This window comes from Mesocricetus auratus, unplaced genomic scaffold (assembly GCF_017639785.1).
Source record: "Mesocricetus auratus isolate SY011 unplaced genomic scaffold, BCM_Maur_2.0 Super-Scaffold_6730, whole genome shotgun sequence".
NCBI lineage: Eukaryota > Metazoa > Chordata > Mammalia > Rodentia > Cricetidae > Mesocricetus > Mesocricetus auratus.
The window spans coordinates 112,311,164-112,328,611 of record NW_024429184.1 but is presented as its reverse complement, the minus strand read 5'-3'; the positions used below and the strand labels follow the sequence as shown (position 1 = coordinate 112,328,611).

At 41.6% G+C, this 17,448-nt stretch overlaps 2 protein-coding genes across 2 annotated transcripts in view; one reads left to right on the top strand and one right to left on the bottom strand.

The window, feature by feature from the left end:
- The window catches only part of Tcerg1 (transcription elongation regulator 1), a 51,357-nt gene extending 42,913 nt beyond the window's left edge, over positions 1–8,444 (top strand). Inside the window, 5 exon segments of the mRNA XM_021226636.2 lie at positions 307–489; positions 3,908–4,087; positions 4,708–4,791; positions 6,128–6,228; positions 7,419–8,444. Of these exon segments, the coding sequence (XP_021082295.1) occupies positions 307–489; positions 3,908–4,087; positions 4,708–4,791; positions 6,128–6,228; positions 7,419–7,620 (750 nt within the window). The 3' untranslated portion in view covers positions 7,621–8,444.
- Positions 8,445–9,634: 1,190 nt separating this feature from the next.
- Gpr151 (G protein-coupled receptor 151) lies at positions 9,635–12,462 on the bottom strand. Its single transcript, XM_005069055.4, has one exon. It carries the CDS (start codon positions 12,439–12,441, stop codon positions 11,188–11,190), a length of 1,254 nt encoding a protein of 417 aa, XP_005069112.1. The 5' UTR covers positions 12,442–12,462; the 3' UTR covers positions 9,635–11,187.
- Positions 12,463–17,448: the final 4,986 nt, after the last annotated feature.

Below are 17,448 nucleotides of genomic sequence, written 5' to 3'. Positions count from 1 at the left end.
TGAAATTATGAATCTTTTAGTTGATTGGAAAACATGTTTAGTAATGTTCTAGGGAAAAGTTACATTTGAACAATTTTGTTGGCAAGGTATTTTATGGTAAAAAACCCCTGTCTTCCCCCAGACAATTTCTCTGTGTAGCCATATAGTATCCTGGGACTAGCTCTGTATATCAGGCTGGCCTTGAACTCAGATCCTCCTGCCTTGTCTCCTGCCTGCTGGTATTAGAGTCGTGTGCTGTCACTGCGGAATTTATGAAGAAATCTTAATGAGGTTGGTAAAGAGGATAATGTAATTTCATTTTTGCAGAATTTAGACTCAGAAAAGGAAAAGGAGCTGGAAAGGCAAGCCCGCATTGAGGCAAGCCTTCGAGAACGGGAAAGAGAAGTTCAAAAAGCACGTTCTGAGCAAACGAAAGAAATTGACCGAGAGAGAGAACAGCACAAACGAGAGGAAGCAATCCAGAATTTCAAGGCTCTTCTTTCTGACATGGTACTGTATATTGGATGTTGGAAGTTACTTCATTATAACATAATTTGTTATATGCAGGGCATTTAAAAATTGAATTCTTGTTATTATAATACTATTGGCATAGGAAAACAAATTTCAAAGTTAGATGTTTTTTAAAATGAAAATTCGTAACTTCAGAGTTTAATTTTGAAGATAGTTTTTGGTGAAAGCCATCTAAAACTATTACATACCTGCAATTGAAATAAAGTATGCTAGGCATAATTGAACTTTTTTCTTGATGGCTTAGGGCAGTGGTTCTCAATGTTGTGGTGACCCCCAACCATAACATTTTCATTATTACTTGATAACTGATTTTGCTATTGTTATGAATTGTAATGCAAACATCTGATATAGGAACCCCAAAGGGGTGGAGACCCATAGGTTGAGAACCACTAGTTTAGGATCTTTGTGATCAGGCATATTATAGATGCTGTGAGATGCAGTATTAGAGAGTACTGACCCAAGAGGTGACTCTACGACTTTCTCAGAAGTCCTGCCTTAGCCCTGGGCTTGTTGAGGTGTGTGGGGAAACCCTGAATACTGGGGCTGCTCTGCTGTGTCATCCCTTGCAGCCATTGTCTTTCCACACTGACTGCTATACTAGCTGGGCTCTCCTGCCCCTGTGTCACCTCGCTTCTTCCTGCTTCTGTGCTGCTTTCCTGTGTGCTCCACACCCTGGACATTTTCAGTACTTTGAGATCTCATTCCTTCCTGCCTTCCCCGTGTCTTTTGCTTTAGTTGCAGTTGCAGTGGTTTTATGAAGAGCAAACCTCTTTGTGTCTCCTGGTTACTTGATGAGGTGAAGGCTCTCCATACTCCCAGTAAATGCCTGCCAGTCAAATCGTCTCTTTTGTTGTTTTTTATTTTGTTTTAAAATTCAGTTCCTTTGTTTGTTTGCTCTGAGACAGGGTTTTCCTTTGTTGCCAGACTGGTCTCAGACACTGACCCTCTTGCCTTGACAGGCTTGTACCACCATACTCTAGTTCCGCTTCTTGGATAAAGTAGACCATCCTGGTCTGCTCCTTATCTATCACTCTTGCTCTCCTCAGGCCTTGGTGTGCAGCTTTCTTTTACGTAAGGAAGCTCTCTTCTCTTCTGTCTGCGGCAGCCTGTCACCTCCCCACCACAATGATGTACTTTCTCATTCTTGCTGGGTGCTGGTGGCACATGCCTTTACCCCCAGCACTTGGGAGGCAAAGACAGGAGGAAACCTGCCTGGAAAAACCAATAAATTAGCCAGACAAAACACACACTGACCCCTCCTCGAGCTGCGTCCCGCCCGTAGCACCTTGCGTTTAGCATACACTACTGTGACACTGAATACAGGTGCCATCTTACTTAGTTGTCGTTTCAGTGCCAAACACAAAATTTAGATGCTAAGACATTTGTACATTTTTCTACTTTTCGTCCCTTTCTGTCTTTTTATTCTCCGTTTCCTGTCATTGTCTGTAGTACTGTGCCATTGATGGTGTTGGTGAACCAACTAATTTATGATGCTATTACTTTGTCTTTTTTTCAAAGTTAGTAGTATCATAATTACATTTTGAAATCAGTATGTGGTGCTTCTGTTTTTGTTCTTTTTGCTCAAGATTGTCTTGGCTCTTGAGATCTTGTGACTCCAAAGGAATTTAAGAACTGTTTCTCTAATCAGTGGGCACAGAATATCATCCGGATTGTTTGATTTGTACTTTATTCAGGTTTTCTTTTTTGTCAGTTTTTAATAGTTTTTAGCATACAAGTAATTTACTCCTTGCTTAAATTTATATAAACTGCTATTTTGGGGGAGAGTGTTAGTGCTATTGCATGCGGTATTTTCTTACACTTTACATTTTGGTTGCTTATGAAATCTTACTAACATTTGTATGGTGGTTTTTGTATTCTTTTAACTTTACTAAATTTATTTCTTTTTTGTTTTTGTTTTTGTTTTGTTGTTGTTGTTATTGTTTTTACGAGACAGGGTTTCTCTGTATTATTTTGGAGGCTGTCAGTCCAGCCTAGCCTCGAACTCACAGACATCCGCCTGCCTCTGCCTTCCGAGTGCTGGGATTAAAGGCTTGCGCCACCAACACCTGGCTTAAATTTATCATTTCTAATAGTGTTTTAGTGGAATCTTCTGGTTTTTCTATATGAAGTATCATGTCATCAGCAACTAGAGTCATTTTGAACTCTTGCTTCCTGTTTAGATGTCTTTTTTCCTCTTGCTTTCTTTAAAGTACTATTTTGATAAGGCAGGCTGAGAGAGGATTTCCTAATACCTCATGTCTTAGAAGAAAAATGTTCAACTTCTTGGAGATGGTTAGCTATAACTCATCATGGATGGTCTTCACTGCATTGGATTACACCCCCCTGTATCCAGTAAAAGTACATGTGTGCCCTTGGGGCATGCAGTATGTGTGGACCTTGGAGGACAGCTTTCAGGAGTGTGTTCTCTCCTTCTATCATGTGTTCCTGGGATTAGACTCTAGCTATTGAACTTGGCAGTCAGCACCTTTACCTATTGAAACATCTTGCTGGCTCCTATTCAGAGTTTTTGTTATGAAAGGGTATTTGATTTTGCTTGGAGGCTATCCTGAAACTCTCTGTAGACCAGGCTGGCCTTGAACTCACAGAGATCTGCCTGCCTCTGTCTCCCGAGTGCTGTGTTTTTCTATATCTATTGAAATAATCATATACTTTTTACCCTTACTGTTTTATGTATGTGCATTGTCATGCCCACTAATTTCCATATATTATGACCTTTTGCTGTGGGTTACAAATGTTTCTTTTAATAGATGGGTTAATAAGTCCAGATTTGAGGTCAGGGTTTGTTGTACTGCTTTTTGAAGAGGGGTTATTTAGTGATAAAAGAAAACAATTAACATTTCTTTTACTTGACACAACATTTAAAGACATAAAGTACTGCTTAAACTTTTTAGTGGTCCCGACTGGACGATGATGTGCTCCTCATCTTTACCCCCACCCAGCCCATGCCAGCCTGAGTATTTTGTCATGTAATTGATCGCCAGGAGTTAAGAGTTCTGTTCTAAAGTAGGTTTTAGGAGACTTCTTAGCTAAAATGGTACTTCTATAACCTTCTTGCTTAAATGATTAGAAATGTACATTGTTTAGTTTTTGGTTAACTTGATGGTAATCTGAACAAATTTACTTACTGAATGTTGTATTTAACATGGTCTTTTAAGACAAGATTCATTTATGAGGTAGTCTAGTTGAAAGGATGGATCAATTGTTTTTCAGGTGATGTTTTTTAGTTTTGAATGTGACTACCTTTATAAAGCCCAGATGAAGCTAATCATTCCTGACTACAGTGTTGAGCTTCTTATTGTACAAATATGCGAAGTCCACTTGGTGGAGTGTGCACCAAATACACATTGTTCACACACACATTGTTCTTTGTTTTTAGGTACGTTCTTCAGATGTGTCATGGTCTGATACTAGGAGGACCCTCCGGAAAGATCACCGCTGGGAATCTGGGTCCTTATTGGAAAGAGAGGAGAAAGAGAAGCTTTTTAATGAACACATTGAAGCACTTACCAAAAAGAAAAGGGAGCACTTTAGGCAACTTCTGGATGAAACTTCTGCGGTGAGAATCCCTGTCTTTCATTTCTGGAATCTTCATTTATAGTTTGACGTAAAATACTGGCACAATTTTTAGTGTCTTGATCAGACCCACATTTGACATTCTCTTCTGATTCCCCTTTTAAACGCGTCACAATGTTCTCTCACTTGTCAGGAATTAGTTCCTTTTGCAGCTCCCAGAGGTACAGTTGCTTCTCTGGTGACTGAAATGCCCTTAGCTGTGCTTCAGCAGGGGCGCTCCTTCTTCCCTCCATCTGCAGTGTGCTGCTGCAGCCCTCGCCTGGAAGTGTACGGCTTCTTAGCCAGGGTTTGTTCTGTTTATCTGCTCTTTTTGGTGATGGTTTCTTCAGAAGTTACGATGTTTGCCCGTGTAAATACAGGGTTTGCAGGTGATTGTCTTAGCCCACCTTGAAAGTATGGCCATGAAAATAACTCTTGTGGCAAGCCAGCAAAAAGAAATTGCATAAAAGCTGCTCCCTGTCCCTAACTAGTCCAGTTACGCTTGGGCATTACAAGAGATTGCAGGTCAGTGTGTAATATTATGTACGATATGTGCTGCAGTTTGACTCCCTGAATAAAAGAAAATTGTATTTATGTTTTGCTTCACTTATTTTTTTTCCAAAGATCACCTTAACATCCACATGGAAAGAAGTAAAAAAAATAATTAAGGAAGATCCTCGGTGTATTAAGTTCTCCTCCAGTGACAGGGTAAGTGGATTTGGAATATCTCCTTATGACGCTTGGGTTTGCATGGAAGTCACTATAACTTAGGTTGGCATCCTAATAAACCTCCTACCTTAGCCCACAGAGTGCTGAGGCTACAGGTGTGCACTATACACTTTGAAGTTCATAAATATTGATAGGTGCAGCATAATCATGTCATTAGTGCCTTAACCAAACATCAAACTGAGTTTTACCAAACAGTTTTTCGAGATACGGTTTTTCTATAAATTTCCCAGCTGTCCTGGAATTGCTTTGTAGTCCAGGCTGGCTTTGAACTCAGAAATCCACCTGCCTCTGCCTTCCTATTGCTGGGATTAAAGGCATGTGCCACCATGTCTGGCTTTTAAGTACATATTTAAAAAAAAACGTGCTCCATATATTAACAAGAAAGCAGTAATCTAAAGTTAGAATTTTAATTAGTAGGTGGAGTTTAAGGATCTTACCAGTTGAATGAAACTGTAGTCAGTTTTTGCTAGGTAGACGTGGGGCTGACAATTGTTAAGCTTTCAAAGCACCTCCCTCTTGAGTTAACTGGCAAACAGTGTGAGATACTAAGTTCTTGTAGAGGAGACTGTACAGCAGCACAATGTCCAATGCATGAGATTTTAAAAGTGGAGCCCAGCTCTTGCACACTGGCTTCCGTGTAGGAAACAAGCGCACATAGGAAATAATACAGAACAGCTTACTGTAACACACCAATTTGTCTCTTTTGCTTTACTTGCTGTTTTGTTACTAATTGGTGTCTCTGGGTCTGACATTGAAAAGCCCAGAGACTAAATTTCTTTCTCAAACTTAGAACTCTAATAAGTTGCGTTTTTGATGTGGACCACAAAATATGTAGGACTGATAGCTAGGAGACCCACTGTCAGCTCCTAACTTACCTTACTTACGAGGAATTGATAGCAAGGTCTGTATGGGTGACAGAACCTTCCTTGCAGTTTCCTCACCAGAAAGCAGTATGTGTTTATGTTCTGAGTGTCCCCTTGCTTTGTATACACTCTATAGGAAATCAGTGCTTGATCCTTAGTCCCTGTTTCTCTTGTGCTTGCCTGCTGAGGACACCGTGAAGACAAATTTCATTTTAGTTGAATGTGCTTCCACACTCTTGTGGTTTTTCTCTTCCTTGTGTTTCCTCCTTTAAAATGTACAGGCTATCTATATGCTACAGTAAGTTCTATAGGAAGAAAAACATATCCTTGCCTTTTCTTTTTCTGTTCTGAATTTTATTAAAGGTCTCACAGATTACTGCTTTAATAAGGAAGCTGTTTGTTTTAGAATTTGTGGGTTTTCCCTTTAACCTTATTTTCCCCCATCCCTGCAGAAAAAACAAAGAGAGTTTGAAGAGTACATCAGAGACAAATACATCACTGCCAAAGCTGACTTCAGGACGCTTTTGAAAGAGACCAAATTCATAACATACAGGTACGTGCAGTCAGGTGTCCCACTGGCAGCTGTTGTCCACTAGCCTGTACTCTAATGGCCAGAGCATACTTTTCACTCACACACACGGTGACAGTGTTAACTGTAGGAGTCAGAAGATGCCAGCTCTCCTCAAGGGCAGATACAGGCTGGACCACAGTACCTTTTTCTTTTTGTTGTTGTTGTTGTTGTTTTTGTTTTTAAAGAAAGGGCCCAGATGTCAATTCTTATTTTGTGTTATCTACATCCAGTTTTTAAAATATACTTTTATTTTTACTTCACTGCTTTTTTTTTTTTTTTGAAAACCCTCAAGTCTTTAAGCATTGTATTCACGAAGAAACTTTAAATGAATCCTTCACCGTGAATTATCTTTGCCTCCTCTGAGGACTGTTGAGTATGGTTAGACCGTCAATGCCTGAAATCATCTTGTTAAGGCAGATAAATCCTTTTTCCCCCCCTTGGGAAAGCAGTTTGCTGGATACAGTTTTTTTGTTTTTGTTTTTGTTTTTTTTGTAATTACAAATCAGAGCCCTTAAAAAAAAGTTTTGGTGTAGCACACCCAGAAGTCCATCACCACTACTAACTTTGATCAGGAAAACAGTCTGGCGTTGCCTACAGTCTGTGTGCAGGGAACCAGTTACGTTTCATGCTCCAGCATTTCTTCCTTTAAAGACAACCTTATGAAGGGTGTGCACGGGAGGATAGATAGCGCTGAGGGTGTGGTTTGTAGGTGTTTTGTCATTTGGATTTTTTTGGTCAGGATCCTTAATGTTTTGCATCAGCTTGGGCTTTTAAACTAGATGTGAAGTAAGACTTCTTTCTACATTTTTATAGTTAATTTAGTGAAAGATGTGAAAGTGAAAGCTTGTGAAAGATGCTGGGATTGGCAGCCCCGCAGACTGAAGTCCTCTGTTCATCCACAGAACAGGTACAGCACGGGCAAGATTTACCTACCCACCCTCAGCCCTGATCTGGAGGGACCACCAGTAGGGGCGGGAGGGTAATTCAGCTTCTGAGGCCCTTTCACTTGTTGGAGTCTTTGCTGAGCGATTTACAAAGGTGACTGCTGCAGTGAATTTTTCTTTAAAAAAAAAAAGTGGAAACACAATTAGGATCTAGATGGACATTTCCAGCTCATTCTGAAAGGCCAGTGAACAGCAGTCAGTAATTCCTATTCTTTTTTCTTATTTCAGATCCAAAAAGCTAATCCAAGAATCTGATCAGCACCTGAAAGATGTAGAAAAGATTTTGCAGAATGACAAACGGTATCTAGTACTGGACTGTGTACCAGAGGAGAGGAGGAAACTGATCGTGGCCTACGTTGATGACCTGGATCGCCGGGGTCCACCTCCACCTCCCACAGCATCAGAGCCCACTAGACGATCAACAAAATAATTCTAAATACCCTTCCACGGGCTCTTTAATTGAAAACGCTTGCATGAGCCAAATTTTCAGGTTTTTACATATATGTGCATTAGTCAACCTATTGCAAAATCATCTGATGAGCAGAAGGAGAAGCAATTGTGAGCAGTCCCTGAACAGACACTTTGAAATATTTAATGCTTTTCTTTGTGTGGCATGACTGACATTACATACTCAAATATAGGCTGTCTAGTAAATTTAAAATCTTGAAGCTAAAAATCACCCTGTTCTGAAGTCAGTGACTTGGTGGTGTTCTTACTAGCAGTGTTACTCAGCAAGACAAGAGTGCGTGTGATTGGAGCTTGCAAATACCAGACTCCAAGAAAACTGAAGTTGGGGTTTGTTTTGATTTTTTTTTTTTAAAGCGGGTAAAAGAGAAAACACTGAATTGAATTCTTCTGGAGACTATGACTATTATGATGGACACACTTTGACCTTTGTCTCTAAAGAACAGTTTAGTTGTATTTGTTTACTTCCGTGCTTTGATTCTCCCCTCTGAGTTAGAGGCCAAGTCTTGTTTAGCCCAGGAGAAGATTTATTTAGTAATTTCTTCTCAGGTTATGAACACATTCATAACTAACATGTTGGCCAGAATAGAATCCTGGTTAAACATACTTTATTCTCCGCTGAATGATCTTTACCGAAATTCTGAATTAGACAACAAAATTACCTTTCTGGGTGTTCCCTGTAAACTACTCCTGTTTGAATGTTGAATTTTTGTTTCTAAAGTTTAATTTTAAGATGTTTGAAGGTTCAGTTTATGTATTTGAACTACAATAAACCAACCCTTTTATATATGTGGATTGTAAATGATTATTGTTACACAATATATTTTATAAAAACTCTTAAACTTTTTTTTTAAAGCAGCATGTGAAATTTGAGACAACTGAATCTTGGATAGTATATAGTTTTTAAAGGCTTGACTACTGTATTTCCAATATAAAGACAAGAAATTTTTAGAAAGCCTACTCTTCCTTTTTCCTTTGTGTGCCTGTGTGTTTAGTCTTTTAATGCTACCTGTTGCTTAATAGCAAGAATATTGTAATTTTTGTTTTCTCGTTTCTGTCTTATTAACATATCAAAGGTTTGTGCCTTTTGGGTTTCCTTTCAACCTGTCATGTATGCACCATGAATTTACCTTTGATGTTAAGTTTTCATGGCTTCCCCTTCTCTCTGTCTCTCTCGTTCTCTCTCTCTCTTGCTCTCTCTTTTAAGTCCTATATTGTTCTCATATGTTGCCAGTACCAGAGTGCTACATAAATGTGTGAGAAGATATGTTAATTATCTTCCCTATTGTCTCCTACCTGCCATGAAGGCAACAAAATCTAGAAAGGAATACCGGCTGACCTGTTGTTTGTGTTATGTATAACATTCGTAACCATACTTATTTATTATTTGGCTTAAATCTATCCAAGTGTCATAGAAATTGTGACTGGTTGAAGATTATTGATGAGCTGGCTAACTAAGGTCTAAAGCTGTGAAAATGATAAACAGATAAATAGAATTTGTATCCCCCCTTTTGACATTTATGTTTATAAATTAAATTTACTAAGTGTTTGTAAGTTTTGTAAGGAATGAAAATGAAATGTTTGCTAAAAGGAAAACTACTACAGAAGTCTGCCTTCTCTGAGGCCTTCATTCTGAGTTCCATGTGGTAGTATCTACATCTTCTCACAGTAGAAAAGAGTAAAGACACAGCTTGTGTCCTGTTTCCTACTTTGGGCATAAATTCTTTTGTGGACTATCTTAAAAGGAGCGAGTCCATTTTCCCTTGCAGAGTTGTTTTTTTTTTTAAGAGATCAGGACTCTCATGTTCTTGATGAACGATTCATTATAATTATATGTTCCATATCTGCAGCGTAAGGTGTTACTTGTCTGCATTTACCCAGACACCTGACACATTGTCATCCTCAGGCCACCTCATAAAGCCCTCTTGTTCTGAGTGATGGTTTGAAATGCTAATTCAAGACACGGACAGCTTTAAGTTAACACCTGTCAGAAGTAAAGCATTGCTTTTATTTCTTTACAAGATTTCATACACTTGGAGCTTACATTCTACATATGTGTCTATAAAACAAAAGCTTAACTTCCTGCTTCTCAGATTCAGTGGCAACTCTTCATGTAAGGGATTCACAAAGCGTTTATTCTGGATTCTTGGGCTAAACTAGTATTTATTTGAATATGGGAGCTTCAAATACAATTTATACTGAAACAAGTGTAAAAGAAGGCAGCTTCATCTTGCTGTGTTGAAAACCACAACCTTTTATGACAGTTGCTTGTACTGTGCATAATATTCTCCAGACTTCTCCGTTGCGTATTTTAGAGGCATTTTTATTCTCAGAGGTACCCAGCAGTGGAAAAAGCCCAAAGTTCCATTGACAAAACAAATATATGCTGCTTCTTATATTTTAAGGGGGAGAATGCGTGATGATGTTTTACTGGCTGTGCTGCATTCTTCTATACTCAGTCTGACACGAGGGACTCAGTGTTTCTTATATCGCCCTTTGCTTTGCATTGTCCTTGTGACCATTCTGTTTCCTAAAGTCTGTGTTAACTGTGTGCTGGGCTTTGTCTGTCTCTCGTGTGTGCTGGTCCACACTTTGTTACACTTGATTGTCTTATATCTTAGAAGCCCTGCAATATTTTGAAATTTGAGGGTATTCAAGTTTGATGACACACGGAAAGCCCCGTCGTTCTCCTTTGTGCTTGCCTTTAATCAATAGTTAAAGTATCATTAGCTTTGGATTACAGTCTACCTTAGAGAACAGAGAGAATCAAGGAAAATACATTTCAGCTTGTGGAAGAATATTCTGTTTTGGAAGAGAAGGGACATTAGCTTGAAAATTCTCTGTATTATTATACAGAATATCTTGTTAGGCTACTGATATTCTCAGACTTTGAATCCAAAACTCATTCAGGTATATTTTTAAAGATTGAAATAGCTTTTATACTGTAAGGCAAATTTACTTAAACTTGGGTCCCAGATAGCCATGGTTTGAAATTAGCCCAGAATAGAAGAAGTATTCATTATTTTGTAAGTTTTGCTCAGGAAAATTCTATGGACTTTTCATCAAGTATATTAACATATACTAAGCAAATGATAACAAGTAAAATTTACAATTTTTGAAAGCCAGAGTAGATGTAGATTTTGAACTATACTTAGGTGAAATATAATTTGCTGACTTGGGGCTCGCAGTTTCAGGAAGAATATAGAGTTATGTGGGCTCAGTCTGATAAACTTCTCTAGCCAGTGCAGTACAGGCCTATATTTAGGGGATACCTTGGGGGAAATGCTACTGTGAGCCCAATAATCACTTTGACATAGCTTTCTTTACATAACACTTCTAGTGAGTTCTTTAGACAGAATTCTGAAGCATAATCACACATGCCAATCTACTTACCAGGTTGTATGTATAGTTTGGAAATGCAGAAAGACATCTTTGTCATTTATAATGGTAATTTTAAGTCAGCAATATGGCTAAGTAACAGTACAAATAAATACAATAATCACAGTTTGTTTTTATTTGAAACTTAAGTCCATCAATTGTAGCCCTTCGTCTCTTGGTCTTCATGTTCCCAGGGTGTAGGGTCATTGTCCTGTGTTGAAGGGACAGCGTCCCTCTCATGCCAAAACTGCTCAACATCAGGGAGGATGGGAATCACTGTCTTGTCACTTTTCTCTTGGCTGGAGTTGGTTAAATCAGGTCTGTCTGTCTCTTGAATGGATGTTTGGGACTCTGGAGACGGAGCCTGGTCAGGAAGGACCTCTGTGTTTCGAGCTGGTACCTCCTGACCCTCTGAGGCAGCTGCGGGCTTTCTGGTTATCCATTTCCATATGCCTTTCAAGCCTGCCTTGAACTCTTCAGACATCATGAGAAAAATGAGAGGGTTTGCTGTAGAAATGGAGAACATCAGGACCTGAGACAGGGCTATAAACCCCTGTGGTGGCAGTGGACCTCCAGCCTTCAAATGCCATACCCACAGCCAGGCTACCCACTCGGGGAGCCACAGAAGAGCGGAGGTGACCGCACTGCTCAGCAGCATCACTGTGAGTTGCTTTGAACGCACCTGGTTTCTCAGTTTTTGTGTTTTTGTACCTCGTTTTTTACATTGGCCATAAGCTCTCCGGAAATAATAGCTGGCTAGCAGTAGAGGAAGGCAAAACACCAGGAGAGGGTAGAGCTTACCAAACATTGACATGAATCCTTCAGCCGCAGCGGGCACATCCAGCAGGCACATTTGCACACCTCCGTGATGTCTGGTGGTGCTGAAGAACCATTCTGGCAGAGGAAGCAGACTGGCTACAAGCCAGATGGCCGCTAGCACTGACCAGATGGTGCAGCTGTGGATGCTCACTTGCTTGGCTGGGTCACTTGCGTCCGTGAAGCACACTTTGGCAACTACAGCAATTGTTAAACTCTTGGCTGTCATGCATGTGTGGATGAACCAGTCAGAGGATTTGCAGATAAACCAGCCTAGATCCCAAACACCTTTGGAGTATGCTGTAGCTCGGACAGGTGCAGAAAAGAGCAGGAGAGACATGTCAGCCAGGCTGAGGTTCAGAATCAGGGAGTGAATCGTGGATGGCTTTCTTTTCCAAACACCATGAAGGAGGATGCTGATCACACATAGGTTCCCCAAGGAGCCCACCAGACACACAGCCACCAAGAGAGTCGGGATGATGGTCCTCCAGGACTTGGAGTCAGATGGCAGGTACCCTCCTGCAAAGTGGAGGTAGGCAAGTGACACGTTCATGATGCTGGGATCCGAGTCAGCAAAGGCGGCCGCCCGCATTGCCTTTCCCACGGAGCTCCTCCCTGCAGGGTTAGCTTCTGCTTTAGGTTGGTCTTGCTCTTAGCTCTTTTGCATAAGAAAAGCAGTCTCTGTCGTCCACACTGGCCACACCTCTGGACCCTCCCATCACTTGTTTGCTGACTGGAAGGTTGACTGCTGAGCCTTTGTGCTGCACACAGTATAACTGACTGCATGCAATAACATGCAGCAGGAGTGTGTTGATACAACTAATTAGCAAGTCTAATACTAAACGCCAGCTTCATAGTGATAACACATTCCCATAAATAATAAATGGGGAGGACATGCAAGTAAGTAGGGATGTTCCCCGAGGTGAGGGTGGGAAGGGAAGGGACATTTCGAGAAGATATTTTCACTCAGTTATTTCTAAAATCTTGGCTGGATTTCTAAGTACAGTCTGTGGTCTGTAATTCAATAGACACTACTGCTAATCCAGGTCCTTTGAATTTTCACATGCATTGGGATCTGATAGCTTGATGTTGGTCTAGACAGGCCCAAGAGTGTCCTCTCCTACCAAGCTTCCAAGGGGGTGTTGTTGCTGCTGCTGCTGCTGGGGGACCACACTTTAAGCAAGCTGTCTCCCTCTTCTCTTTGCTTTGTAGGTAGGAGCATTCCTCTCCCCAATCCTCACGACCATAGCAGCTCCATGAGCAACTGGCTTGGCTGATGGCAAGCACAGCTGGGCAGTGAAAAAGTTGGAAAAGTATTTTTAAACCCGATTGTGGATGACCCAAGTTTATTGTGAATTATCTAGAGGTGCTTTTGGGACTCTGAATTGCTTTTCATATTAAGACTTCAACAAGTGGTGGTGGTGATGAGTGAAGCCACGCAGTGAATTAAGCTTTTCAGAATTTGTATGTGGAAGACATTTAATGACCAGGCTGTGAGTGGCCTCTGGGTCCTAGTACTAACTGCAGTTTTTCCTAGAGGGGGAAAAGGAGGGCCCCCCCAAAACCCTGGAAGCCACAACACATATAAAATGAAAAAACAATAAGGCTTAAAAAAAAACCAAAGCCAAACCAGCTTGGTGCTCAACAGTGCATCCTCTGAGAAGGCTGGCTGTGGGGCTGGGCTTGGGTTTGTGCTTCCCTTCCCGCATATGAGAGGTAGAGCTGATGGAAAGAAACCCTAACCCTAACCCTAACCCTAACCCTAACCTAGGAAGGAAGAGGCCCTGTGAGCTGCGCATAGACACAAAGGACCTTCTTTTGGCGATGACAATGTCCCAAAATTGTGTTGTGGGGTTTTCTCAGCATTAAATACCAATTTCCCTCTGGTGGTATGTATACTCAGAGTGTGCTAATTTAGTTAGTGTGAATAACACCTTGGCTTTTGTTTTTCTCTCCTTTCACTTGGATGTGGGCTCTACTGATTGAACTCAGGTTGCCAGGCTTACACAGCGAGCACTTTACTCGTTGAGAGCAGCACCACAACTTTAAAAATCTTTTTATTTGTATTTTAAGTTAAATTTCAAAACTTATTTTCTTTATTTCTCTTGGCGTGGTGGTGAGCGTACCATGGAGCATGTGTGGAGGTCAGGGCAACCTTGTGGAGTTGGTTCTCTACGTCCATCTTTATGTGCGTTCTGAGGATCAGATTGAGGTTGCAGAGGCTGGGGTTGCGGGTTCTTTAAGTACTGAGCCACCCCCTGGTCACCAGATCTTGTCTCAAAAACCAACCAAAAAATGACAAAATACCATTGATAATAATTGTTGCCACATTTTCCAGATAGTCTCGGTGAGTTATAGTTTGCATATTACAGAATTCAGTCATCAAATTGCATAATTCCAGGTTTAATAATGTTACATTTTCCCATCCTTCCTGGCCAGAGTGGCCAGTCTGTATGACGATCTCCTCAGCAAACTGGAGCTGTTTCCATGGTTACTAAACCCAGTGGGGTCCCTGGCATCTTGACACATGTTTGCAGCATCCCTAGACATAACTAGCCTCAAGTGTTGAGTATTCACTACCTTAATTTCCTGGTGGCAGGAGAAGGAGGATATGCTGTCCTCTTTGAGATGACTGTGTGTCCCATTTGTGACCTATACAAACCATCTGCTGTGCCAGCCATGCATATTAATTAGTGAAGTTTCTCTATGCCTCAAAATAGCCCTGAATCCTACCCTTAAGGAGGAAGATGTGACACTTCTCCCATCTCTACCTGAGGTCATCTCATGAATAACTTTTTTTCAGAACCATTTTTACTGATTGGCATTCATTTGCATAGGTAACATTATTTTTCAGCATCGACAATAATGAAACGTATCAGAAAAATCAAAGAAGGAATAAAATATTCTGATGGAGAAGGAAAGCTATAGAAAGTCCTGCTAAGTGTTTCCACCTGGGTACAAAATGTTTGTCACCCTTTCTGCCGAGTACACTGAAACAAAGCAAGTTTTGGTGTACCGCTCATTTCAGTATAGGTGAGTATGGAAGCAGGCAGAAAAGTAACAGCTCACACCAACGTTCTCCTGCTCTGTGCACTACTTTATCTCCTTGTGATTGAGAAATAGAAGTATCTCTAATTTGTGTCTTCCAAACTTTTTTATTTATTTATTTTTGGAGTCAGGGTTTCTCTGTCTAACAGCCTCAGCTGTCTTGAAACGTGCTCTGTAGACCAGACTGGCCTGGAACCCCCCTGCCTCTGCCTCCCTAGAGCTGGGATTAAAGGTGTGCACCACCATGCCAGGCTCCTAACTTTTTAATTAGATAGAGGAGGTGGTAATAAGCATTTTACAGATGCCTCAGAGCTGGTGACGTGCTTATAGTCACAAAACTGATTATTTGCTGAAATGAGACAATTCTTTCTCCCCTAGATGAGGTTTACAGATAAGGGGTGGGCGTTGGGGTCTAGACCACGTGAAACACGTGTTGAGGTGGCCTCATGGCCCTTGTTTTTGAAGTCCCACTCATCTGCTGTTGCGGCCCTGAGCTCCCTCTCTGAAACTCAAATGGGCTGTATGAGTCCTAGAATCTTGAAGAGCAGCCGGGGTTGGTGGCACAAGCCTAGAATCCCAGCATGTAGAAGGCCAAGGCTAGCCTGAGTTAGATGAGACCTGTCTCAAAAACTTGTTTTTTAAAGATAAAGTACAAAGGAAAGCAGTTTTAGATGCCTAGAGGCAGAAGAGTACCTGGGTCTGTTGGGAGGCTCTGTGGCAAAGGAGAGATGTGACGCCTCCCAGATCTCCATCTGCATATTTCCAAATTCACTCCACCCCTGTACACGGTTTTGAAGGGATTCCAGTCTGTACTGTCAGCAGCAGCAGCAGGGATAAGAGACCCAGCTCCCCCACAAGCCTGAGGAGTTCTCTGAATCAGGCCCCTTGGCTCAGCTAAAACCAGAGCCGTAGCTTCCATGCAAAAGAGAACTTCAGGACAAGCCAGTATGAAGTAGAGCTGACGGTCATTAGCAGACATTCTGAAAAAGCTTGGAAGCACAAGGCGTAAGCGGACGAGCACACCTTGGGAGAGCATGCTGTGGGTGTCTCAGACTGGCGCCTCACTGTCTTTAATCATAGAGACTGTTTGGAGATCTTGAGGTTATCTTCATTGGGTTGCTAAGGAAACTATATGAGGTCACATGTTGCTCCTCAAAGGCCACCGGAGATGAATATAATTGGTGAGGTAAAACTAGATCAGAGGAAAGCAGGGAAGCTGGACAGTGCTGCTTACGGGCTTCTCAGAAAATGAGTGGGAGAGGAAGGAGGCGCGTGCTGGCTAGTTTTGTGACAATGTGGCATAGGCTGGCATTGTTTTGCTAGAGGGAACCTCAATGGAGAAAATGCCCCCACTAGACTGGCTGCAGGCAAGCCTATGGTGCATTTTCTTAATTGATGATCGATATGGATGGGCGGGTGGTGCCACCCCTGGTTGGGTGGTCCTGGATGGCATAAGAAAGCAGGTTGAACATGCCGTGGAAGCAAGTCAGTCCGCATATTTCTCCATGGCCTCTGCTTTAGCTCCTGTCTCCAGGTTCCTGCCTTTGTTCCTGCCCTGACTTCCTTCAGTGTTGAAGTGTGACTCATGAGTGTGTGTTGAATTAAACTTTTCCTTCCAAAGTGGCTTTCGGTCATTTTTTAAAATTTACTCATTTGTATTTTATGTACACTGGTGTTTTGCCCACTGTGGCAGTTTGAGTATAACTGGCCCCCATAATCTCATAGGGAGTGGTACTATTAGGCGGGTGACTTTGCTGCAGTGGGTGTGACCTTGTTGGTGGAAGTGTGTCACTGTAGGGGTGGGCTTTGAGGTTTCCTGTTGTCTGCCAGATGTAGTACTCTGAGCCCCAGCACCGCCTCTGCCTGCACGCAGCCGTGCTCCTCATCTTGATGATAATGAACTGAACCTCTGTAACTGGAAGTAAGCCACTCCAATTAAACATTTTCTTTATAAGAGTTGCTGTGGTCATGGTGTTTAAAACTTGGTAAGCTTGGAAGATAAGAATTTGGGAGCAAAGCAGACACTGTGAAGGCCTGGCTTGTGATGTCCCAGAGGGAAGTCTGGGAGTCACTTGTAGACTCTATCATTTTCAGTTGAGAATCTGTGGTTCTGCTTAGCTATGGCTGGACAATCCACCGAGATTAACAAGAGAGTGAATGCTGGTTAGTTGGAGGTAAGAAATTAACAGTGATTAAGAGACCAGCACTGGGGACTGGAGAGATAGCTCAGTGGTTAAGAGCACTGGCTGCACTGGCTGTTCTTCCTAGAGGACCTGGGTTCAATTCCCAACGCCAACATGGCAGCTCACAACTGTCTGTAGTTTCAGTACCAGGGGATCCAACACCTTCCCACCAATGCACATGAAATAAAGTTAAATAAATTATATATGAGCCCAGCATCACTGAGATGTGATCGTGAAGTGTTTCCTCAGAGTTAGCCTACAGCTATGTTCTAACAGTGGCCAATGTTGTACCTTGCACCAGCAGCTCAACTGGTAGTTTAGGAGTCACCCAGGTGCGTGAGACAGAGGCAGGTGGATCTCTGTGAGTT

Excerpts from the sequence above, each read along its gene's own strand:
- Gpr151 (XM_005069055.4), bottom strand. The coding sequence starts at position 12,441 with ATGCGGGCGGCCGCCTTTGCTGACTCGGATCCCAGCATCATGAACGTG.